At 41.6% G+C, this 20,422-nt stretch overlaps 1 protein-coding gene across 5 annotated transcripts in view; it reads right to left on the reverse strand.

The window, feature by feature from the left end:
• Positions 1 to 3,444: 3,444 nt before the first annotated feature.
• The window catches only part of LOC131678691 (protein spire), a 563,546-nt gene continuing 546,568 nt past the window's right edge, over positions 3,445 to 20,422 (reverse strand). For 3 of the 5 annotated variants that reach the window (XM_058958940.1, XM_058958943.1, XM_058958938.1), the window contains 6 exons: positions 17,384 to 17,618; positions 17,128 to 17,181; positions 16,153 to 16,697; positions 15,893 to 16,090; positions 5,802 to 6,088; positions 3,445 to 5,747 (listed from right to left, as the gene is read on the reverse strand). In XM_058958940.1, coding sequence (XP_058814923.1) covers positions 5,510 to 5,747; positions 5,802 to 6,088; positions 15,893 to 16,090; positions 16,153 to 16,697; positions 17,128 to 17,181; positions 17,384 to 17,618 — 1,557 coding nt within the window. In that variant the 3' untranslated portion in view covers positions 3,445 to 5,509. The remainder of the gene's footprint in view (positions 5,748 to 5,801; positions 6,089 to 15,892; positions 16,091 to 16,152; positions 16,698 to 17,127; positions 17,182 to 17,383; positions 17,619 to 20,422) is intronic. The other 2 variants (XM_058958939.1, XM_058958941.1) reach the window with 2 other exon arrangements.

Genomic DNA, 20,422 nt, shown 5'->3' on the forward strand with positions numbered 1-20,422 from the left:
AGTTTTCCTTTTAACCTGATAGTAGACGTTGGTTGTTTTTTGCTAAGAGCGGAAAACTTACTTTTACCAATATTTTTTTCTGTGTGTACATATCCACAATTGATATTCGCCACCATGCAAAAATCCAACATGTCTAAGCTATAGTAAAAAATCCGTCGTAATATTGCGAATCTGTTCTTAAATACACTTTGCGACTGTTCGCATCAGTGCGAGTGAAAAAAAGTTTTGACGTTTGTTGCTGTTTCGATCGCACTCGTGTGTATCCCATATAGCAAGAACTCGATCTATGCTATATTTCACCCTAAGGAGGAAAATTTGGTAAAAACCAAAATTTCTCACTAGGGTGAAAATTTGTTGGTAAAAACCAGTCTTTGTACAGGAGGGCACAAATCCTTGTTTCATACTATGTTGCGTTTCGGCTTCGCCTCTTCAGAAACCGACACTAACGTATTGTCGGAATAGATTAGCGCCGGCTTGACGCAAATCCCTTAAAACTAAAACACACTATGTGTTTCAATCAAACGACTGATCAAACGTGATGTCCCGTTCGAGCAGAAGTTCTGTTTATGCCGATGAGACACAGTGAAGCCGAAACTTGTTTTGGCTTAGCAGGCCTATGCGAAAGCACTATGCTATATTTCACCCTAAGGAGGAAAATTTGGTAGAGGCGAAGCCGAAACGCAACATAGTATGAAACAAGGATTTGTGCCCTCCTGTACAAAGACTGGTTTTTACCAACAAATTTTCACCCTAGTGAGAAATTTTGGTTTTTACCAAATTTTCCTCCTTAGGGTGAAATATAGCATAGTGCTTTCGCATAGGCCTGCTAAGCCAAGACAAGTTTCGGCTTCACTTGTGTCTCATCGGCATAAACAGAACTTCTGCTCGAACGGGACATCACGTTTGATCAGTCGTTTGATTGAAACACATAGTGTGTTTTAGTTTTAAGGGATTTGCGTCAAGCCGGCGCTAATCTATTCCGACAATACGTTAGTGTTCCGAAAAAAGTTAAAAAAAGTTTCCGGTCTAAGGGCCGATTTCTTCACCCTCGCTTAGCGCTTAAACCAGGTTGTAACGTACTGGTGAACCTGGTTTAAAAGTTAAGCGAGGGTGAAAAAAAAAATCGGCCCGAATCGATGTATATATCGCCCGTACAAACATATAAATAAATAGTACCCTTAATAAAGTTACTCCACAGATAACAGACGTTTAGGCTCAATTTGAATCGTGTGTAAATACCCGCTGCTGAAATTCCGAATAAATCAGACGTCTGAAGCACGTTTGCAGGGATGCCAACGGTACCGATAAACTACATTTTTTTCGGTATATTTACATTTGTATAAGACGTACACCCGCTACAGCGACGCATTACTACAGCTCTTGCCAGAACGGTAGCCAAACCGAGTACATTTTCCCGTACAGCAGTAGAATACATTTTTGTTTTGCTGCTGTACTCCGACTGCTTGGTGAGAGTGTGGCGTAGTAAAGTTTGTTCTCTCGCTTTGTACATTTTTCTCTGCATAGTCAAAGGGAGAGGTCCGCACACGAAAGCGTTGATGCCGGCCGTGGCGTAAACGAACAGCATTCATTGACGTCGTTTTTGAATAAAAATATTAAAAAGATTGAAAATATTAAAAAATGTAAAATAAGGAAAGAGAAGCTGTACCGCTCGCGTCTGGTGGCTGTACTGGGGGCAGTAGTTTATTGTCATGTTACTGCTTTGCACACAGGCAGCCGTACAGCGCTGGGCGTCCTGCACTAGCGAATGACAGCAGCATCGAGAGAGAAATGAGAATGTAGGCAGAAAAATTACAGCCGCAGAAAAGGTAGGCATTTTGCATCCTTGCACGTTTGGCAAACGTTTGTAGATGGCGCAGTGATCAATACAATGCAGTTAGAGTGCAGCTGTCAAACACGTGTAGCAAACAGTTGCGCAGATGGCAATAGTGAAATAAGGATTTTCAACGTTTATCAATTTGAAAGTTTACACATGTTTCTGAAGAAATTTTGTTCTAGCCTAAACGTCTGTTATCTGTGGTTAATCCAACTTAACCGTTACACAGGGTTGCGAAAGAAAAATAGTATTGTGAGATAAAAAATTGTTTTCAGAAATGGGAGTACCCCCTTAATAAAAGTGAAGGTGAGAGGGGCACCTATTCTCACAGTCACGTCACCTAGTGACTAGAAGGAAATTTTTTTCTAGTCACTAAGTGACGTGAAAGGGCTAAAAAATACTGTTGTTCAACATTTTTCAATTTGGAACCAAGGTGCAGCGTCTCACCCGAATTGACCTTTGTTTTTAAGTTATGTGTCCAACAAAAAACACCTTTAACAGGCCAACGAGGGTACCCGGGTCGGGTACCCACAAATTGAAATGCTCATAACTATGGCTTCCTTTAACCGATTTGGACACTTTTAGATATTTTGGATTCAGGAACTCGTCCACTTTTTGATTCTGTACAAGTCTGTTTTTTATTGTTACGGGACCCTATGGCAATTTGAAGAATGGAATTGGAGTAGAATGGCCACTCACGGCCCCACGGGAACCTGCTCCGGAATGTCCATTCCGGGGTCAAATCACCAAATTGGGTCAAACCCACGAGATACAGCCTACTGATGCAATTCCAAGAATATTGATACCCATATTGCTAGTATTCCATTGAAGTTCGCAAATAGTACCCCATCACTGGAACCTTCTTCCGGAAACCCGGATTCGCGAGAACCGAATGAAGTAACACGATTCTTTTTTACCAAGTCCAAAAGTGGATGAGTTCCTGAATCCAAAACGGCCAAAAGTATCGAAATAGGTTGGATATTACTTTAGTTACGGGCATTTTAGTTTTGTGGGTACCCGGGTACCCACGTCGGCCGGTTACGTAGTAAAAAAATTCAGGAGCCCCTCCTCACTCCCACCCTTACTATATCAACAATATTATTAACCCAAAAGCTTGACTTAGTGAAGTTCTAAGATGCAACAAGGTTTCAATTTCCAGCTTTGGATAAAACATAGGAATTTAATTAGTTGAAACTTAAAAGGTACCCGGGTACCGCGTCGGACACACAACGGTTAAAATGTTCGTGAAAATGATAATTTTTTTCATGGCAAAAACCAGTATATTTTATGGCATATTCGTTTTTGACAGTGCACTACACCGGTGTAGTCGGTGCTACACTCATTCAAACTTGGGTGTAATCAGTCTATCTCTTTCTTTGCACTACACCGGTGTAGCACCAAGAAAAAACGAAAACGCCATTAGATACTTGTCGCAATTGATGAAAATGATTTAATCATTTTTTGTATAGTTTACTTTGATCCAGGATTGATTTTTAAAAATGTGTGACTCTCTCTCTCTCTCCCCAAATGACGCTACGTTAACATTTTTCAATAGTAAGAAAACAAGGAATTTCAGATATATTTTGGTATATCGATCAGCTCAGCCCAGCTTAGTATGTACTCATATATTTTATCTCATTTCAACAGCTCTTTGATATATGTATTACTCTAATTAAAACTGTAACTATTCACGAATCAGTATGTCGGTTACTATGAAACATTAGGAAAACTAATATTTTGTTTAAGCATTATGCGATATAACTATAGCTAACTGATTAAAAACAACTAAGACTTATTTGTGTAAAAGCGACCATTGTTTGATTTTCTCTTCATTGATTATTTGAAGGAATCCAATTAGATTAGTTTGTGTTATTTACAATAGCAATTTAAATTATTAATTATTGGTATTAACCTAGGCAGAGGTGATAAACTAATTTAGTTTGTGTTGTTCAGCTTCTTTCTTAATTTGTCTATGAAAAGACAGTGACACTAAAGTGAAGGTTGCAACTATCGATCGATGAGTATCTATTGAGTTTGTTTTTATTCATGTGTGTACAGAATTCGTGGGAGTTTGTGGAATTAATTTACTGATTAGGTAGGTGTGTTGAGATTGTGTTCCTTCTGGTTAAAGTCTATCGTTGTTGTTTGGGAGGTTATAGATATAAATAGGTACATGGAACAGGGTAGCTTTGAAAGAGGTTGAATCGACACAGCGCAGCCAAATCAGTGCTGAATGGATATACTTTATTTTTCTATCAAGAACTGTCTCTGCTTGGTCGAACTGATATTTGTCCCTCTTAGTCTAACACTTGCATGAAGTAGTTGCTAAAATCGTTTCAGTTTCTTTTTTCTCTATCATTTTGAAGTCGGGTAAATTCCGCTAGTAGTTGGATTGAACGAACGGCTAGATATTAGGTAAAGATTAAAATGTTTTAATGTGATTTTTAGCAACAAACCTATTTCTTACTGGTGCTTAGTGGAGTCGAAGTTACTTTTCATCGATCAGGTAAAATTAGTTACATACATTATCAGAAACGGTATTCAATCAGTGGGAATTATTTGTAGAAAGGAGGAAATGTAGCTCTTCTCATTATCTTATTTAACAAAAAAACTGTAAATGTTCACAATATTTCCAACTAGAATTGTAACAGTAACAAAGAAAAATACCTGTCCGATGCTAATTATCTTTGACATACCAAAACTGCACCACTTATAACAGACTGGATAAAGCTACGATTTCGAGCCTTCGAAAAAGTCAAAAAGCACCTGGGAAGTGCTCCCTAACTGCCCAAAAGTATATCAGACCTTTGCAAACGCTCTAATTGTATACGTCATCCTCCCTCATTCCCAATCCGCTACATGGATACTATTTTTCTCCTTTTATTATTTCAACAAATCGTGGCTATTTATAATTAATACACTTTTTACTATTGATTTCGCCTCCTTTCAACATTCATCCCTACAGAGTCCATTTTAGCAAATAAATATAAATCGCACTAATGTCGGCATCATCAACATTAGCATAGGAGTGTTGTTTGTTTTAATGACTTTTGTTATAAAAGGAACAAACGAAAGCTGTTTGATTGTTTCAGTATTTTCATCCAAAAAAAAGAGTTAACTAAGATGGCAAAAATCAAATTCGAAGGAACGCATTCGTTTCCAAATATACGTAAAATAATTAATAGTTTACTTCAACCATGTTCAAATCGTTCAAAAATATAGATTGCTGCCTAAAAAATTTTTAATTCTAAGAGATCTTTCTGTCTCTTGTTTGCCTTCCGCTACGAGAAAGCATGTTCGAATGCGTTGCTCACTTTTTCCGCTCAAGGAACCAAACTCGCTTAAAATTAAAAATTAATGGCGATTGTGCGCGCGCCGAACATGAGAGATCGTTCAATAAATTAAGCAATAAATAAATTAAATAGATTCCAATCGCTTTTTACAATTATGGTTCGGTTCTTAGGCTCCAAATTAGATTTTCATAAATTGGGTAATGGAAACTATTCGAAAACGTTAGCACCTGTCGAGAAGTGCAGCGCAACTTCCTGAAAGTTGTGTACCGAGACCATGAAAACACAAATAGAGACAAAACACAAGAACAACAGCACGACTTTTCACGTGGCTTAGCACACTATTCACTTGTAGTAGATTGGGATGGGAACTTTCCTTCCCGCTTCAGTGCTTGTAGACGGGCGAAAGATCCAACGTCAGATTTCGGAGCGCTTGGTTTTGCGCGGAAGATCGTGTCTGACGCGACGATCGGATAATTTCCAGCACCAGGCTGCGACAGTCATTGCACACGGCCATCAGCTCACCGGTCAGCCGTTCTTTCTGGGGATCAAACGCAGTACTTTGGCCAGCAGTCGCCGCTGCCGTGAGAGTGAACGTCCTAGCGAACCGTGTCCTGGAATTACTATGGGCAAGTTAGATTCAAGAGTTCTTTAGATTGTGCAAATTGTGATACTACCTTCGATCCAGTGTGCTATTGTTGGAGTGAGGTCGCGCCGGGCTCTGCGGAGGTAAGCTATTGGGACCTTCCATACTGCGGGACATGAGGGAGCTTTTTTGGCTAGCGGCAGTACTGCCACTGCCGAGTTGGTGAACATGGGTGGTTGTTGTACTATCTTTGGCACCGTTTGTGGTTGCAGCACTGGGAAGCGACAGCGGTTCACCCTGTAAACTCGTACCCGGTGTGCTGGATGCTGAACGCTGATTCTTTGGTGACGATGGAGCACTGCCGACTGTGTTGCGAATCTGCGGAAATAAAATTATAATGGAGTACAATAATCTTCATTCGTCTAGTCACGACGATTTTAACTTTTTAGGTAAAAAATATAATTTGAAAATATCGATAAGAGTTGATACTCATTGTGCTGATTGAACGACTTATTTGTTTGTACAATTTTGGTTATGTTCGGTATACATTTAAAATGATTTTGCGAAGCATCGATACACCCGAGCAAATGAAAAGACCGTAATACCCCCATGGTCATGGTCCAATTTCACCCGCACTGCATGGTGTTGTGGATCAACCCATAAAAACACCATCATCATGATCCGGTAGCTACCATATAAAAACCATATTTTGGTGCATTTGTGGTTTGATGGGTGCGAAATTTGGCACGGCCCATGATTATGGTCTTTTTAAGGGGTTGTATGGTGTCTGAACCCATCAGAATTTTCTCGCTTGACCTATCTATATATCTTATTTTATTTTATGAAAAATTTCATCAAAAATCGCTAATAGTTTTGTAGTACAAAAGAACAGCACGTACACGCCGCACCAGCTGCTCACTAAAAGCTACTCTAAGGTTGCCAGCAAGTTTTTTGTTTTACTAGTACTTGGATATGCTATTGGAAGAAAGTGGTAGCACTGCCAAGTCACTAGAAGGTGTTTTTGTTTTTGTCCAAACTTTTTTAGGGTTTTTGAGTGAAATACAGTGTAATTTGTCGAAAAACTGAATCAACCATTCACTGGGTCGTGTCTACCATTAGGCTGTGTATTGGTTGGTGAAAGTGTCGCGAGAATGGTGCAGTTTACAAAAAAGAAAAAAAAAATCGTTATTTTACCAAGTACGGGTGTGATTCTAGCCACTAAAATACACTCCCGTTCGTTCTACTCAGTGCCTGCAGCGCCATCTAAACCTGACTTTAAGGTTCATCGCTTTGGTTGATCGATGATAGAGGAGAAAATTTCGCAAAGGAAAGGTATCCCAGTTAAACCCATTCCGGAACCGGTTCGGATTTCTGAATGGAGTCGGAGTGGATTCCAGCTCAAATGCAGCAACCGATTCCGAATCAATCGGTTTCGGCATCGGTTGTTGCGTTTGAGCTGGGATCCATACTGACTCCATTCAGCATTTCGAATCAAATTCCGAATGGTTTGACCGGGATAGATTGATTGATTGTCGGTGAGATCGTTTTATTTGATTTTTGGGTGTATAGGGTAGTGAGCCTATTTTCACCCTGTTTCTCTTATCATCCTACCCATTTAAAGCAACAGTCTCAGCCGAGAGCGAAATAAAAGGAACAGGTAGCTTCTAGGGAGATGGACGGGTGTCGATGGCCAACCCACCCCACGGAAACTGAAGGAGGGATTGCGCTGTACCTGCAAATGTGAGAAAGAGAAAGGATTGCTCAGGCTGTTTGATGCGTGAGAAAGAAGCTGGAGATTTTGAGGATATCTGGAGAAGATTTGGGATGGGACGAAAAATGGATAAGCAAGTATCGGTCACTCGCGTAAGTAGGAGATGAGGAAGGAAATAGAAAAACTGGTATATTTTTCTACAGAGATATTCTAATTTATATATACAAAAATCAAATAAATACACTAAATACGCGTCGATTTCTTACCTCATGTAAGAAATCGAAAGTCTTATTGTAATGTTATAATCCATTTGATACAAACATTACAGTAAGGCGGGGCTGGTTGATGGAACGATGACCTCGGAACATGTCTGGCGTTGTTCACGAAATGGGTCATCGGAAAGTCAATTGAGCTAACACCTACCTAAATCCTTGAACCAAGTTATTTACATGGATATGTTAAAATACATGCAAACATCTTTTTTCTGTTAATCACTACCAGCTAGTGGGAGTTAGGATGGTTAACACACACACACACACACACTAGTACTTGGTTATGCTATTTGCTAATGAGCCTCCAATTTTTGTTTAAACGCAAGGACAGTTTTGAAACAGCATTTGATTGATAATCATAGCCCATTAAACCATTTTTATCAAATCTGTAATCAAAAAAGAATTTTTGAATTTTGCTGAACGTGGTGAATTTGGCACCACTTGCATCTGGTATACTCAACCTCCACCAAACGTTGCATAACGCAGGGCTGATTTTTGTGACAGCTTGTGTTCTCATTCAGCCTTTCGTTATGCAAATTTGCAATATTATAACAGATTAGCTAAGCGTGGTGTTTCATAAAGCGCGTTCCTTTGTATCGCGAAAAGCCGCATGGAATTTTGGGAAAAGGCGCTAATATTATTCTCTGAGTACGCTGCTAGTGTGGATTAGATAGCATTTTAGATTTTCCAGAATAAATCATGTGATTCAGTGAAGGATTCTGACCACGTTACGCTTCGGCATTTTTGATGATCACCTTCAGCTGCTGCTTATTACCCTCTCGAAACTTTGAACAAACTTATAATTTGAAAACTGTCACGCATATACCTCGCGCACATAAAGGGTGTACGAAATCAAATTGTAACACTTTCAAACTCAGGACCGGATCCAGAAAAAAATTCGGGAGGGGTCCAAAAATTTTATTTAGGAATGAACGTTGTACAATACGTTATGCGTCAAAACCTCATTTAATGAAAATCAGTTTTAGTGATCAAATTTGGTTTGAAATGATTTTAAATTTGAAACTAATATAAAATTGAAACTAATTCAAAATTTCTCAACAAGTTGAAAATTTTCGGAGGGGGTCCAGACCCCCAAGACCCTCCCCCTGGATCCGCCACTGTTCAAACTGCTGTATTTTCTTTACGAATGGATAAACTGGGCTAGGGCCCCGGGCTCTAGTGGACCCCATGCTCAGGATAGACGAAAAATCATCCAAAATGGGTTACTTCGCAAGGGCCAACACACGATTCGGCATTCAGGTAGCGAATTGAAATGTTTATTGAAAAACAAAACGTGACTAGAAGTAAATTTATTCTAGAGTCTTCACATCAAGTATTTTGAACTGCTCACGTTCATATTCATTACTTTTGTATGTTCGGTTGTTTTAAAATTCGTTCAAAAGTTTAATTTTATTAACATATTTCTACTTAATTTTCTAAGATTTTCACTCCAATTTTCACTGCATACAGGGCGCCAACACTTATTGGCTATGGCTATGTGGCCTACTTATTTGCCATAAATCCAGTTTCAGCACGTAGCACAAAACGGCGAAAAGAAATATGAACCTTGCCAATGAGGAGATAGTTAGGTAAAGTAGACCCAAGAAAGGTTAACCGATGTGAGTTTGAGCTGACATAGGTCTTTATTCCGTTAGCTGTGACTGATGTTGAATAGAATCGTTTACAGATTCGCGCAAACCAAACTCGTCTCGGTGACCACGTCGTCGAGCTCAACTTCTTTTGTAGGTACTTACACGCAGTATGCCTTCGCAAAAGGGTCGCCGCTAGTAATGTATTTTGTTTGTTTTAGACTAGTTACCACGAAGGGTTTATTAGGGTGAATCTGTGATATTTTAGTTACGGTCGAATATCGTTGTGTCAGCGCTTCTTTTTTTATTTTTTTCTCTTTGACGCGGATTTAATCACAAAGTGCCCGAATGAGATATATTGTCATGCCAAGGAATCGATTTTATTTCAACATCCGTTTGAGCGTGAGGGGAATCTTAGCTATGGACAGTCATTTTTGAACGGGCCTACAGAACAGAAACAGCAATGAAGGAATCGGAAAGAGGAATGAAAGTGTAGTGTTTAATCCTTTGCGGCACAGTAGGATGTATTAAATATAATATTTAATTGCCTAATCAGACTAGGTTAGTGAAAATTGGTTCAGTCATCACCGAAGTGGGTTTATTTCTGGAATATGCCCGGAACCCAGGACTTCCGGAATTGTCGATAGTGGACAATAGATTCCAAGAATTTTCGATTCGCCATCATTGATCTACACCTGCGAATCGAAGTAATTTGATGTTCATTTCAATATATTTTTAACCGATGAGGTGTTACGAGTGTACCGGTTTATATAAGAAATTCCTATGTGACCGCAATAACCAACCCGTAACTCCGGAATTAAAGGTCAGAACTGAATGAAATTCAGCAGCAGTCAATGGGAATATTATATCTTTCATTTGAATTCAAGTTTTGTAAAACCCGGTGATGTGTTTGCTGGGAAATAGGTGTGACATTAGCTCAGGAACTTGGCGAGTTCTTCAGGGGCTCCTAGAGCCATCATAGGTGGCCAGTGTGGTCAGAGCTTCTTTGATTGGTCATTAGTGACCTAGACCCGCAAATCCAAGTAATATAGAACCCATTTGAATATGTATTACATCATTCGGACATCATAGGGTTACCAGTTTACATGTGAATTTGATGTGTGGTCACACTCTTCAACCCGTAACTCCGGACTAGGAAGTCAGATCAACTAAAAATTCTACAGCGTCTTATGGAAGCATTATAAACGAATAATAATAAAAATAATGGCATAAGGAGGCAACACAACTGAATCATACCATGGAAGTTTTCTGAGGGCGAAACGCACAAAACATCTTTGTATACGTTCTAGTCGGTCAATTTGAACGGCATGGTATGGTGCCCAAACTTGCACAGCATACTCCAGAACACTTCTGATCAGGGCACAGTAAAGTGCTTTTAGTGCGTAGAAATCATCGAAGTCCGCCGTGTTCCGCTTTAAGAAGCCCAGCATTTCGAAAACCTTAGCAGTTGTCGCGGTGATATGGTCGGAAAAGCTCAACTTCCTATCGAAGAGCACTCCCAAGTCACGGATCGAGTCGACGCTTTCAATTGTTCTTCCTTTTTGGCTGTATTCATAACGTTTAATATGTATCATGGTGGTACCAGTTTATATGAGAATTTGCTGTGTAACTGCACTCTTCAACCCGTAACACCGGAACCGGAAGTCTGATCAACTAAAAATTCAATAGCAGGTTGTGGGAGCGTTATTCCTTCCATTTGAAACTAAGTTTGAGTCAATCGGATCAGCCATCTCTGAGAAAATGGTGTGAGCTTAAATGACACACACATGCATACATACACACACAGAAATTTCTGAGAAGTACCGTATCGTTATGGCCAGGATCAAGGGTCCAATGACGCCAGTCGAAATGTGAGCAGACAAACAGAAAATTATCGTGGAGGGTTTTATCCCGAAGCACGACCCAACCGCATGGCCGCCTACACCGTACGTTGATGCAGATGGTGAAAATGCTGGTGACAATCGAGTTTCCAACGACTAGCTCCTTATTGTGGCAAAAGGGCTGAAAGCGAAGAAAGCTCCCCAACGTGACGACTGCGATCCTGGCGTTTCCGTTCATGTTCAGGATAGTCCTACAGAAATGCCTGGACGATGGCTATTTCCCGGATAGATGGAAGATCCAGAAGCTGGTGTTGCTGCCTGCTGGATACTCTCGGTAAACTCCTGGAAAGAGTCATCCTCAACAGGCTGACGACCTACGCTGAAAGTGAGAACGGACTATCGCAGAGGCAGTTCGGGTTCCGGAATGGGATATCGACGGTAGACGCCATCCGCTCAGTCATCGCGAACGCGGAGAAAGCATTGAACCAAAAGAGAAGGGGTAATCGCGTGCAACAGTGCTAGCTGGTGGGCCATCGCCGTAGCGCTGCAACAAATGTGGGTTCCGGACTATCTATGTAAGGTTCTGAAAAGTTACTTCCAGAACCGAGTACTGGTCTACGAAACAAACATGGGGCATCGGCGGGAGTACCTCAGGGCTCCATACTCGGCCCAACGCTCTGGAATATAATGTACAACGGAGTGTTAACACTGGAACTGCCCAGGGGAGTTGAGATCGTCGGCTTTCCAGATGATATTGTCCTGACGATAACGGGCGAGACCCTTGAGGAGGTGGAGATGCTGAGTCAAGTTGCAGCTGGCTCACCACAAGACCGAGGTAGTGCTGGTCAGCAACTGCAAAAAAAACCAACGATATCAGCGTCGGAGGACAATCCATCTCATCGATGCGCGCGCTGATGCACCTGGGTGTGATGGTCGACGATCGGTTAAATTACAACAGCCATGTCGATTATATATGTGAGAAGGCAGCGAGAACAACTAACGCATTGGCAAGGATCATGCCGAATCACGGAGGAGCAAGAGACAGCACGAGGCGTCTCCTGGCGGGTGTCTCATCCTCAATACTGGCGTACCGGCCTGGGCTGCTGCACTGAACTCAAAGCAAAACCGGACGAAGTTGACAAGCACGTTTCGCTTAATGGCTGTTCGTGTCGCGAGTGCGTACAGAACGATATCGTCGGAGGCGGTATGCGTAATTGCCGGGATGATTCCCATCTGCATCACTCTGGCTGAGGACGTGTAATACTACCAGCGGAGAAATGCACGTAATGCAAGGAGACTGGTCCGAGCGGACTTGTTGGTTAAGTGGTAGCAAGAGTGGGACAACGCTGAGAAAGGAAGATGGACCCACCGACTCATCCCAAATGTGTCTGCTTGGGTACATTGAAACTCTCCATTGGAGAGGTGAACTTACATTTGACGCAGTTTTTGTTCGGGCACGGATGCTTCCGGAAGTAACTGCATCGGTTTGGACATGCTTCGTCACCCCTTTGCCCGGAGTGTGTGGACGTGCAAGAGACACCGGAACACGTGATATTTGAATGCCCTAGGTTCGAAGAAGTTCGTAGGAGTATGCCTGGCGTGACAGTGGACAATATTGCCGAAGACGTGTGCCACGACGAGCATATCTGGAACGCTGTCAACAGAGTGGTTACGAGTATACTCTCCGAGCTGCAGAGCAAGTGGCGAAGGGACCAACAAAAGTAGCGCCATTGGCTAGAACGCCGCCGGGAAACCACGAATCAGGTTTCGGGAGAAATTCCGCCGCCGGGGAACTCTCCGACGGTGTAGACTAGGCCCATTGCTGGGGACCAGTTGAGTAGTACGCGACATACCACCGGGCTTGGGTCGTTGGGGTGCCAGTGAACCGGACGTCAGGCTTCACCGGAATCGCCGGATTGACCTCGACATCCTATCGGGTAGCTCGTGAGTAGGCTAGATCCACAACCGGGGATTAGACCGAGTAGACTGTGACGAATATCTAGCAGTGGGTCGTTGGGGCGCCAGTGAACTGGAAGTTACGCTCCACCCGGATCGCTGGACGGAGCTTAGCACCTACTGAGTGGCCCGTTGAGGAGGCTAGGTCCATCGCTGGGGACTAGACCGAGTAGACGGAGCGGGGAGCTGAATGGCTCACAGAAAGGTACATCGGTATCGGGAGCCAGCTACCGCCTGGAAACTCACGGTAGGGTAGATTCGCCGCCGTGGACTACCCGACAGAATCGTGACGAAAAGGGGAGCTAATTGGCTCACGAAACATGCATCGGTACCGAGAGAAATCCCGTTGCCGGAGAACTCTCAATCGGAGTAGGATAATATCCGAGTTGATCTCGATAAAACTGGGAGCTAAATGGCTCAAGGAAGCAGGCATCGATGTCGGGGGAAATTCCTCCGTCGGGGAACTATCGGGCGTAGTAGGGTGAGTTCACCGTTGGGGACTATCCATGTAGATCGTGATAAGGCCGGAAGCTGAATGACTCACGGAAACTTGAGCTAAATGGCTCAAGGAATCAGCACCCAAACGGCTCACGGGGACGACAGCTAAACGGCGGCGTAATAGATGAAGACAAGAGAGAATAGTCGAAAGTTGAATCAAAGCTCATAGGTTGAGCCATTCCATGAACCAAGTGAGGCTCCGAGATAGAGCAGAAGAAAGAGGTGCGACGAAAACACAACGATGCCACCCACGAAGTAATACCTTGTCGTAGTTCCGTAGGGAAAAAGGGTGTAAAAAGTAAGGATTGTTTTTAGTGGTTAAGCGCGAACGTGAGTCGTGAGTCCTAAATAGTGCCAATAAACTACAGGTCAGGCTTTTGAAGCTTTTTAAACCTTACTATAAAAAAGACATTTTCCGATCTCGACGAACTGAATCAAATGGTATATGACATTCGGCCCTCCAGGCCTCGGTTAAAAAGTCGATTTTTACAGTGATTGCATAGCCTTTCTTTATATGAGAAAGGCAAAAACATGAAATATAGCCAATCACAGTTGCCATATTGGATCCGCCATTTTGAATTTTACAGTTTAGATGTCAGAATCAAAATCAGCGTCCCCGAAATAAAATATAAAGCTAAAAATGAAAAAAAAAGTCGCGTCGCAAAGGGTTAAGGAGAAAATCGTTTGAAACCATCTTTGCGCGTGAAGAGCACCAAACCTGCAACTAAATTAGTTATGAAATTTTTGCAAGGGGTCATCCATAAATGATGTAGCATTTTTTAGTGATTTTTAACACCCCTTCCCCTATCGTAGTATTTCGTCACAAAACTCTGAATACCGCCCCCCCCCCCTACGGTATTCAGAGTTTTGAGCTTGACGGTAACTCCCCCCCCCCCCTTGTCACATATTTTTTTATAAAAAGATAAAAAACGATATTAGATAAAACCGGTAAGGTTGTCGTGACATCAGGTCAACCCCTATTGCCCTTTAAAAAAGCTACGTAGCATGACATGACCCCCTACCCCCTATTCCCCTATCGTCACACATCATCACAAAATACAAAACTCCCCCCTCCCCTATATAATGCTACGTCATTTATGGATGGTCCCTTTCGACTATCATCGCCTACCAAGCCAAACCAAGTGTTTCGATTCATTAGTTCTCATCAGCTTAAAATGAGCTTCTTTTCTTGCGGAACATCACGCTTGACTTGGGGTTTGTTCAGGAACACAAATTGTGTCTCCGTTTTTCGGAGCTAGTGTCAATCCGGCACTAGCTTAGTCCGTTAACGAAGTTAGTGTCGGATTCTGATGAGACAAAGTCGAAACGCAATTTCCATCTCTAATTTCGATATTTTTCACCAACGTGTGTGCACTGTTCCCCAGAATGTAGTATGGTGTACACACAGGAGGGTGCGTTGATATGTGCTCTTTGGTATGTTTTATTGTAGTAGTATTTTAACGATTCTGTTTTATGCATTCATTTTTCTTAAGTAAATAAATTCAATGCAATATTACAATATTACTTTTATTTTTAGAAAAAAAAGTTCGCTTATGCAGAAAAAAAACAAACTATTTATTTAACTAACTATTGGAGTACTAGGATTGTTCCTATATTAATATTTTTTGAATTTTGGAATTTTAGTTGACTGCTTGACTTCCACCGCAGATGCCTTCATAAAAGATTTCTCACAGTGGGCTCCGCTGTGGTTTGCTATAGTTCGCTGCGCTTCATTTGTGCTTTATTTGCCCGGAGATGGACTGTCTATCGAGCAAATGAATGCAAGAGCTGAGTTTCTCCAAGGTAACCTGACAGGGAATATTTTTATGGACCAACTTTCGTGCTTTCGAGAATCGGACAAGTCAAGATTGATAAGCATTTTGAATATGGCTCTCTGTGGGTTCAAGCAATCCAACCAAATTTGAAACGTGAAGCTTGATGCGGCACTTCGTATATTCAGAATTACTCCTTCAAGATGCGACCCCGGTCTGTATCATCGCGTTGAAGACTATCGGATGATAGTTTATTTTTAAACCCGCTGAAGCTGAATTTTATTTAACTTACTCTCCAAAAATAATACAAATCATTTATTGCAATTTACGTTGATGACGTGATTATCTTTTCCAACGATAACAAGTTGACCAGCGAAATCAACTAGTAGCTGCATAACATTCATTTGGATCGGAACGTTGGAAGCGCATTATTAGTAAAGGTAACGAGGTGGCTCTGAATCGAGAGGTCTATATTGAGTTAGTCCTTTCGCCATTTAAAACACCAATTGCTAACCACCAACTGACAAGAATAACCACACCTACCTTTCGGTCTAATTCGGGCCGCAACAGTCGCTCCATCAGTGACCGCGGAAACGATTCGTCCACCATACTGTGCGGGCCGGAACCACCGTGGGCATGGTGGCTCGGTGACGGTGTATTCGAAGTACACGGACTGCTCATCAGTGAGGGTGAAAGCAGCACTACCGGGACATTTCGAAAATGTTCCGTGGGTATCCGCATCTGGAAAAATGCACAAAAATGGTTAACACAATAGACTAGCAATACGTTTCTCACTCAATTACCTTCTGATTACATTTGTTGCAAACCGTTCGCTGGCAAAGTTTGCATAGGATGCCTCGTGCGAACAGGGTAAACCGCGTGCGTAGGCAAAGGAAGCAAACCTTGCGCTTTTCGACGTCCTCCTTGATATGCACATCGACCGGAAGGCCCTCCAGCTCGGCCTTGGTCATAACCGAACGGATATGTACGATTTCTTCCAGGGTCAGCGAAAGTCGATCATTCAGATTGAAGGTGTCTCTCCACTGGTGTTCGTCCAGTGAGTTTTTGGTCCAGGTGTCCAGTGAGGAGACATTACTGCTACTCACAAGATCTCCCGCCAGCCGGCTGCTTCCGTTGATGATGGTGCGGGACTGCTGCTGTTGTGGTGGTTGCTGCTGTTGCGTCTGAGGTTGATTCTGACCGTGGTCGGATTGTCGGGATGCTGGTCGTGACGGTGGCATCGACTGACTACTCAGTGGGTCCAGTTTGTAGTTTTGATTACAACCGATGATGGTGTGCCGTCGCATGGAAGCTCGACGCGATTCACATTGCGTTGCCAAGTCGTATGCTTTGGGTGGATTGGGATAGACAATATCAGTGAGTACAGGGTGAACCACAAAGTTGAAGCATATCAAACAGATCTATATAGTGCTTTGTTAAAATTTCGTACAAGTGAAAATTATTTCCAAAAATATTTCCATAACTAATTACTAATACAATACTTGGGATATCGAATGGAGAGTGAGAGGGCAATAAACTACATTGAAAAATCAAAATTTAGGATTCTAGAAATTGTGCAATAAATTGTGAAATAGATTGTGACCGTTACCAAGTAAAAGTTTCAGTGCTAATGAAAGGATCCCACAATGCAAGTAAAACTAAGACACAAACATAATTGAAAAGTTTCAAAATAAAGCCAATTCAGAAATAATTGTGAGCTTTGTACAGAGAATCGATGTGCAACAATCAAAAACAACTAGAGCGACTAATATATTTACTTTCAAGTGCTTTATCACAGAACCTATGGTACTCGTCATGTGTTATGATATTCTCTGTATTGAGATAGCGGGTTTTTGTACGTTTGATCATTCCAGAAGGTAAGCGATTGGAAGACATTTGAAAGACATTAGAAAATAGTAGTTCATCTGAGCATGAAAGTAGGTTGACGGGGTTCTCATTTTCACTTAAATGTCGCATCCGTTAGTTTGAATGAGAACCCGGAATAGTGAAGCACACCAAAGAGTATTCACTCACTTGTTCGCCTCAGCACCGTGTTGATGTTGTTCTGATTGTTCTCATTGTTGATGAGGTTTGTACTGATGTCACTGGTTCCGATGCCGTAGCGTTTGCTACCGGCAGCCAGCGTTGCATAACGACCATAACCGCTGCCCGCGGTTCCATTGGCTTTCGCTTGGCTACTGCTGCTACTGCTGGCACTTCCACTGGTGAAATCGCCGTTCGGTGCCGTGTCGATTGTGAAATCGTCATCCTGCGGGAAGAAACAGGAAATGTGAACATATTTAAACAAACAATAAATAATGAAATGTACGTGGAATGGTCAAAGATGCAATGCGAAAGATGTTATGTAGAACACCGGAATGGTTTATGATGCATCCAACTGAATAATATAGCTTTTTAGAAGATTTTATGAAAAATTTCTTGTATGTTTCTCACACAATTTAGATTCTTTTCCAGGTCGTTGCACAGTGCCCGAAGGCCGGCCAAAGCTTCTAAAAGTTATATTTTAGTTGATGTACAGGAAAGACCCGTTTTTATCAGCCCCTTGGCGAATTTTAAGCTGATAAAACAGGGACATTGATAAAATCGAGACTGTCTTTATTAAAACCGAAGCTCTTAGAATACTCTTCTTTGTTACTTAGATATAGCCTCGCAACCTTTTCTGATTATTTACTTTAAGTTCCCCTTAAGGGGGTCTGATTGAGCAAAAATTAAAAAAAAATATTTTTATTTTTGCATTTTTCGGATCTCAAAGATAAGAAATATATGCTCAAGAAAGGATTTACTCGAATTCAACTTGTTTCGTCTACTAGAGCCCATCAAACTACCAACTATCAATTTTCATATGAAGCTGATAAAATCGGGTCAAAAAGCTGATAAAATCGAGGGTAGATAAAATCGGGGGCGGATAAAATCGGGTCTCCACTGTATTATATTTTTCCCAATCTTATCATGTATTGAATGTCATATTTAAAAAAATTAATAATCACTGGATGATTTTTAACAGTAGATTGAACATAGCGATGTTTATGAATAAGCATAAGCATAAGCATAAGAGATCGCCCGTAGTTGCTACTCCGTTATTGACCAGAATCAAATTAGGTTGCAAAATGTTCATTGGAACAACATGCTTGGGAATAACATGATGAGCCACATTGTACAATCTATTCTGATCCCTGCATGCTGATCAATACCGACGCCGGCCACGTCCGAATGCAGATCTTCTGGGAAAGGAAGGAATGTTAGTCCGATACATGTTGCTACTAGAGACCGAGGAATCCTCTGCATCTTCACATGTATCACGGGAAAGGGAGAGTTGTTAGTAAGTATGCCAATAGAGTTATCATGTAATAATTGCTCTGGGCAGGCGGCTGCCGAGAATTGGGGAAAATTTATCATTTGTTGTATTAATACGATTAGCAAAATAAGCAACTTGAACTCCGGGTAGCCGGCTATAAAGAGCACTGCTTATTTTTTTTTTTAATAATATTCAATCGCGCGACGAATTTTTTCGTTGTTTCTATCGTGTCGGTGCTGATTTTACCCAGCGATCGTTTGAATCAAATGAGGAGTCTTATACAGAAGGTTCATCAGACTCTTCCATAGGTGTTGCGGAGTTGGTGGTTTGGAAGGGAATAGGGTCTAGGATTCGCTGCAAGCAAGCGATGCGATCTGTAAAGCGTAGATTATTAGGTAGTAGTTTAGTTAGTTTTCGAGAACACGATCGCTCGAAAAAGAAGATCTTGTTTAGTTTTTGGTTCTTTTCAAACTCTTGGTAGCCGGCTACCGACAGTATCCTATGTTTTCTAAACAAAAGCAATTTCAACTCCACACAGCCGATCGTGGGAGTATTGCCTAGAAAAGCTAATCTTATCTGCGTAATGGGCCGGATCACTATTTATTGCGACATTATTTAGACTAATTTCGCTATTCCTTCTCTACAATATATTTTTGAGTTGATATACTACCGAGTGATAATACGTTATACAGACAAAGAGTTAGCTCGAGATGTTATAAATCAACGAAAGCATTTCCTATTCTCCATATCGAATTGTTTGTGAAATACACTCAAGTTTTTTTTACGCGGTTTTTTTTTGCGCGGTATTTTTTTACGCGGTTTTTTTACGCGGATTTTGAAATTTACGCGGTTTTCATTTACGCGGATTTTGAAATTTACGCGGTTTTCATTTACGCGGATTTTGAAATTTACGCGGTTTTCATTTACGCGGTTTTTGAAATTTACGCGGTTTTCATTTACGCGGATTTTGGAATTTACGCGGTATCCATCAATGAGGTTCCCTTTATCGCGGATTCTTAAATTTAAGTGGTCTTCATTTACGCGGATTTTGAAATTTACGCGGTTTTCATTTACGCGGATTTTGAAATTTACGCGGTTTTCATTTACGCGGATTTTGAAATTTACGCGGTTTTCATTTACGCGGATTTTGAAATTTACGCGGTTTTCATTTACGCGGATTTTGAAATTTACGCGGTTTTCATTTACGCGGTTTTCATTTACGCGGCTCGTATCCCCCGCGTAAAAAAAAACCTGAGTGTACACGTATACGAATGATTATATCGAACATTGAAGGGAAATACAGAGGATCGTTAACCTGATGCACGGGCTTGTTACCAATAACGGAACTTGAAATTAGATTCATTAAAACAGACGCGGCGAATTTTCAGTACGTATTGATCCGCGATCATCGATACCAGTCAAATCAAAGTCCCATTGGAGCCGACCTCCGAATAACTACTCATTTTTACGGTATTGTCTTCTTGGCTAGATCCGTTCGCAACCTCCTCATTCTACCACTATCGGCAGAAGGCCGACAGCGCCCAGTCGTCACCGGTCTAAGGACCAAATGTCATCAATAGATCTAGACTCGCGTGGAAGCATGGGATAGAATTAAAAGCTAACCAATGAACATGACAGCAAAATACTCATTCTTCGTGCTGACATAACTGAAGGTAACCAACCGGTCCTTGATCCCTCTCGCGAAATGTCAAACCTTATGCATGATTGAAGTCATCATTCCACTCAAATAAGGCTAT

The sequence above is a fragment of the Topomyia yanbarensis genome, chromosome 2, assembly GCF_030247195.1.
Source record: "Topomyia yanbarensis strain Yona2022 chromosome 2, ASM3024719v1, whole genome shotgun sequence".
Taxonomy (NCBI): Eukaryota; Metazoa; Arthropoda; class Insecta; order Diptera; family Culicidae; genus Topomyia; species Topomyia yanbarensis.